Raw genomic sequence first — 6,101 nt, 5'->3', positions numbered from 1 at the left:
ATGTTAAAGTCACATGGGTAATGATTACATTAATTTATTTTTTTAATATGAAAATATCACTTCCCTTCCCTTTAATTCACCTTACAACCAAACATAGCTTAAAGGAAAAGCAAACCATAAAATGTAACTAGGTATCTCCAGCCTCCTTGGTATTTATCCAACACCCCTCGTAGAAAAGATCTAAATCTATTGAGTCTTAGTGCAATTGATGAGGTTGTGGTATAAATATTTGATAAGACCACTCACTAGAAAGTCTCCAATTCAAGTTTCCTGACTGTTATCTCTCCCCCGCTCCTCCTCTCCCCCTTCTAAATCTATAATTGTATCCATCTTAAAAAAGAAAAAAAATTTATTGAAGTCCCATGTGCATCGAAAAAAAAAAAAAAATTACACGCTAACTAGTTAATCTTCCTTACTCTTGTTATTTTTATGGTTAAGTGGTAGATGGTGACTGGTGAGGTGGTGGGCCTCCTAATCAAATAAGTCCTTGACCCCATAAATAGCTCAGAATTTTTTTTTTCAAATTTAATAATCAAACCTTCATACTAATCAAATTTAATCCAATTACTTCCCATTTAAATATAAGTTTAGTTTAATACTTCAATCCGTTACCTTTCTTTAAGAGTGGGATCAGATGAGTTTTAATAGGAAAAATATGGAGTTAGGAAATAGAAAGAAATTGGTGGTCAAGCATTTGCTACGCAGCTAAGTTGTTAACTGCAAAGTCAAGCGCTCAAGCGGACAAAAGTTAGGACATTGTTTTTTGGGTGCAAGCAGACAAAAGTTAGGACTGAGACATAATAAAAGACTGTTGAGGAAAGAGAAGGGGTATGAGGTAACTAAATTAAGGGCACGTGTTATTTTACTGGTGGACCAATAACACATTATTTGGTTTGTATACTTATATTTATTATGCGATTAGGTTGATCAGGACCTTCATCTAAGGAAGCGTGTAATTTTATATTCTCTAAATATGATTTGACTTATGCGAAGCATGAAAGTACATGACTAATAAAACCCAAGGCTTCAATACCCATTAAAAAAAAAAGGAATAAAATTGAAAATTTATGGACAAATAGATCCTAAGGTAATTTTAATTCAAATTCACATTTTATAGTTTCAATTTAAGCCAGAGTTTGTCAAATAGCAAAATAGAACCTTATGAATAGACATGCCTGGATTTACAGAGGAAGCATGCCAAGATATGTAAGGACTTTAAAGATGTAAGTTTGGGCTTGTGAACTTGAGGCCGCTTTGAGCCCAATAGGGCATGCTATAGGTTTGGGTTTTAGCCTGTAGGTATAGTCGTGGCTGAGATTTCCAATCTCAGGGTGCCTGGGCTAAGTCAAGCCTTGTTGAGGCCTCATCTGGGCTTGGCCTATGAAGAAATATATATGAGAAAAGCGAGGTGTCTAGGCTGTGTGCGCCTGTGCATAGACGGGTGAAATGATTGTCCTATCCCTTATAAAATGGAAAATCTCACATTTTATTGGATTTCTCCTGGTGTTCCCTCATTCGCCCCCATGTTGTTGGACTAATTCAATTGGGTAGACTAAGGTTTCTAATACCTTTCCTAGATCATAACTTGACATGTACCAACTAGATGAATCGTGGAGTCAACTTTGGTTTTGCAGGTCTTAAACCCTTATCTAGGTGGCGATTTTGTTTTATTCCTTCCACTTCCTTTAGGAAAAAGAGCAAGGTACACTAATGAGAACGTTAATGTAGACCAAACTTTGTGACAAGAGTTCTTTTCCTCTTTATTGAGTTAGAATCTAAAATTTGACATTTTACTAATCTAAGAAAATATCCCTTCTACCTCATAATCAGAATTGCAAAATAACCTTTTACAAGATGCAGACTTTCACCAAAAAAAAAAAAAAAAAAACTAGACAAATATTCTTTCTATACTTCCTAGACAGCAGGGGATATAGCCTTAATTTAATATTCTCATATTAAAAAAAAAAAAGGCAATTTATATTAGAGAAGGATAAAAGATGAACAGTCAACAAAAATAAATAAGGAAAAAAGTGGATAAAAGATGAAGAGTCAACAAAAATAAATAAGGAAAAAAGTCAACTTTCTTTGTTTATAAGTGTAAGATGACCTTGCAAGTTGTACTTGTCTTCCTCCGATTCTACGACTCCCTGAAACCCCGACATCTTACACTATTACTATAAAATTTACTCCTTTTCTCTCTCTCTCTCTATAAAAATTCTCTCATTGTTTGTCTTTACTTGGTCTTATATTATATTGTTCAAGTCTGCTTCCCTGCCTTTACTTCTGTTAAATATCCACATTATAACCCTGTGTTGTGCCCAGTTCCTTCCTTTCTTGGTTGCTGCTCGCTTCCCTTCCTCCCTTGTTACTATTACAGAGATACGTAGTACAAACCTTTCTTTTTCTTTATATATGTACTAACTATACATACATTAGGTAGGAGACAAACAAAACCAGAGTAGGAAACAAAGAGAGAAGAGGGAACAAGAGAGAAAGAAAAGGCAGCAGGAATTAGCTAGCTAGGTAGCAATGGTGGTGGTGGCCTCTCCTACAAGAATCGGTGGCGGCGGAGGCATCGGAGTTGGAGGAGGAGCAGTACATATTCCGGTGGTGGATCTTTCAAGGAAGAGATCGCAAGTGAGGGAGCTTATCGTCAAAGCCTGTGAAGAGTATGGGTTCTTCGAGGTGGTGAACCATGGTGTCTCAAAGGATATCATTGGTAGAATGGAGAAAGAAGGGTTCGACTTCTTTCATAGACCTGCCCTGGAGAAACAAAAAGCTGGACCTGCTAAACCTTTTGGATATGGTAGCAAGAACATCGGCTTCAATGGAGACGTGGGTGAAGTTGAATATCTTCTCCTCCACACCAACCCTCTCTCCATTTCTCAAGCTTCTAAAGCTATTTCCTCTGACCCCTCCAATTTCAGGTTCTAACTTCTAACCCTTTCACCTACATACTCCATTACCTTAACCCTCTCTCTCTCTCTCTCTCTCTCTCTCTCTAGCTGGGTAGCTGAGAGGGTGGCTTGGGTTTTCTTCCTTTTATTTTCCATTTAATTGAATGAGAAATAAGAGGGTTGGAGAAAATCTTCTTGATTTGCCAAGGTTGTGGCAGAGTCAGAGCGTGGCAATTGGATATGCTTTGAGTCTGGATCAGGTCCCCCACCATCCATCCGTCCCAGCGTTGATGTGCTTAATGTGAAGACATACAAGTTCCTATCAGGTCCCCTTGTGGGGAAGGTGGGACGCATCAATGCTGGGATGGAGGGTGGATATGCGTCCCCACCCATCCCCACATAAGGATGTGAGCTAAATTCGAGAGATATTTAGACATCTTCTCTTCTTAATGGTTAGTTTTGAAGAATTGAGTTCTACCCTTATCCCATAGTTGAGAGGATCTAGACAAATATCCTTAGGTCACCCAGCCGTAAAATCACTCTCTAAAATCACTCTCTGATCTCTAAGTTCAAGAGGAATTTTATTCTAAATCTTTTTAAATCTTAATTTATAAAAAATATATATGAAAAAAAGGTTGAGTATGTCATAAGTATATTAATAGCCATTGTGTCTGTCTTTCTTTTTCCCTTTTTTGAAATAACCTTCATGTTTTTTTTTGAATGATACTCTATCATGAGATCATATTGATGTGATCACGTACTTGATATGGACGGCATACCCATCCCTCTGCCAAAATATATATTAATATATCCATCTATTTTTTCTATATCCATCTATTTTTTCTTGGAGGAATCAAAGGAGATGAGTCGTTTTATCACAAGGAACCCATGCCAACAAAGTAAATAGGAAACTGATTAAAACCCAGGAGTGACAACTGAGAGATGATATCAACCCAGTGTTCAATCAAATCAAATCACAAAAAAAGAGAATAGGAAGATTTTTACCAATTTTTGAATGATGGGTACATACCCAATAGAGTAAGCAATGACAGAAGCCTGCTTTCACTTGAGTGAGATAGAAGGATGTGAAGGTAGACAAGACTGGTGGTCCGGTACGGTAATACTCTGTGACTCTCTCATGGTGGAGAAGAAGAAGCTAGAGATATTTTAAAGAATCTTTTTCTATATTAAGAAGCTTCCCACTAATTAGGATTTATTTGCCTTTCCTCTTTCAGCTCTGTGGTGAAAGATTACGTAGAAGCAGTTAGAGATCTAGCTTGTGAGATACTAGATCTGATGGCAGAAGAGTTGCGGGTCCCTGATAAGTCATTCTTCAGTAACCTCATCAGAGACGTTGATAGTGATTCACTTATCAGGCTCAATCATTACCCATCAGGTAGGGACATTAAGGATCATCGGGTCGGGTTCGGGGAACACACTGACCCACAGGTTCTCACCCTCTTGAGATCTAATGAAGTGGGTGGCCTTCAGATCTTGTTGGAGGATGGTGTTTGGGTTCCTGTCCCTCCTGACCCTACCTCTTTCTACATCAATGTGGGCGATGTTTTACAGGTTAGTGCTTCTGCTCTTTTTTATAGTACCATTAGCCAATCTAAATTTGCCGGTATGTTCCGCCAATGTGTATCGGTATATATTGCCGGAACCTGATACCAAATGGCGGTTTTAATTATCGGTATTGATAGGTAGTGGTCTGATTCAAGATAAGAATTTCACGTTTTGTTCGTATATGCCAAGAGATTGATCGATACAAACAAAAAGTGACCCGAATACATCTGATACATATCGGTGTCAACTGACTGATATGGGTAAGTTTTGTTGGACATATGAGTAGCTCTATATGAAAGTTTATAAAAACTTGGACACCTACTCCATAAATGATTTATTTTTAGGGGGTGAGCTTCTCGTGCTGATGGCAATGCCGAAAGTGGGGTAGTTTCTTCCCTGTGTGGTTTGTATTCGTCTGGGTATTGTCCAAACGTTCATATCTGTATTTATTTTATTTTTTCAATATATTTTATAATCATTTAATAGAAAAAAAAAAAAATTACTCAAGTCCGGGCAGGATGGAAAAAAATCCCTTGATAAGATCTCAGTTCCACCCATGCTCCCATTGGACGAGAAAGGTTCCTCTCCCTTATAGGTAACACCCCACTCCAACTCATTTCACATCGATCGTGTGGAGTGTCTGAAGACTCGGGACAACATTCATGGGGTGTGGTCCCCACACCTCATGAACTGTGTAGATTCATCGTGGACACCCTTTCTTTAATGACTAGCTTTTAAAAATGAGTTCAATCCAATATTATGGAATAAAAACATTCATAACTTCTTGCATATTCACATTAATTGATTGATTAAGCTAGGTAGGAGAAAATTGAAAACTTAAAAATGGATGCTTTCAGGTGTTGACGAATGGGAGATTTGTGAGCGTGAGGCATAGAGCCATGACGAACACCACAAAGAAATCAAGGATGTCAATAGTATACTTTGGGGCGCCACCCTTGCATGCATGGATTTCTCCTCTTCCACAGACTGTCACAGCAGAGAAGCCCAGCCTTTACAGGCCCTTCACTTGGTCTGAGTTCAAGAATGCTGTTTATTCTCTACGCCTTGGAGACTCTCGTCTTGACTTCTTCAAGAACCTTCACCCTTATCCCAATTATGACTTGTCTACGTCCTTGTCTTCTCCAACTGAATCATCTATTCTCTGATTTCCATCTCTTTCTTTTTTAATTTCTTGTTGTAAATAAAAGTGGAAAGAATATGTTGGAACTTGGAAGCAAAGGGCCATCTAATGGGGAGAGTTTTGCCTTGGTTCCATCCCCTCCCCATTTTTTCTTTGAAGAATTTGTAATGGTTGTGTAACGAAGATGGTGCAAGTTAATGTATTTGGGGGACTTATATAACATATTAAAAGATGTTTTTAGCAATTTGAGACCTTTTTGTTGTTTGGGTATATGTTACTTCTTATATACTATAAAGAATTTTTTTTTGTTTTCCAACCAGTCATTTAAGTTTTCTTGTTTGAATTGTAGACCTTTGTAAGTTTGAACTAGTAGGCGGAGAGACTCCAAGATATACAAAGAGGATTATAAGTTCCTGCTTTGATACTATGTAAAATTCTGAATTCCAAAATTCAAACTATTAGCTAAAGGGATTTTTAAATGTATATATAGGACTAAA

General features: G+C 37.7%; 1 protein-coding gene across 1 annotated transcript; it reads left to right on the top strand.

Moving 5' to 3' along the window:
- Nucleotides 1–2,210: 2,210 nt before the first annotated feature.
- Nucleotides 2,211–5,848, top strand: LOC122094386 (gibberellin 2-beta-dioxygenase 2-like). The gene is made up of 3 exons (XM_042665174.1): nucleotides 2,211–2,927; nucleotides 4,133–4,469; nucleotides 5,321–5,848. The coding sequence occupies exons 1-3, from the start codon at nucleotides 2,530–2,532 to the stop codon at nucleotides 5,627–5,629; spliced, it is 1,044 nt and encodes a 347-aa protein (XP_042521108.1). The 5' UTR covers nucleotides 2,211–2,529; the 3' UTR covers nucleotides 5,630–5,848.
- Nucleotides 5,849–6,101: the final 253 nt, after the last annotated feature.

This window comes from Macadamia integrifolia, chromosome 2, assembly GCF_013358625.1.
Source record: "Macadamia integrifolia cultivar HAES 741 chromosome 2, SCU_Mint_v3, whole genome shotgun sequence".
Lineage (NCBI taxonomy): Eukaryota > Viridiplantae > Streptophyta > Magnoliopsida > Proteales > Proteaceae > Macadamia > Macadamia integrifolia.
Note: the sequence above shows the minus strand (reverse complement) of the source record. Positions and strands in the feature narration are given on the sequence as shown.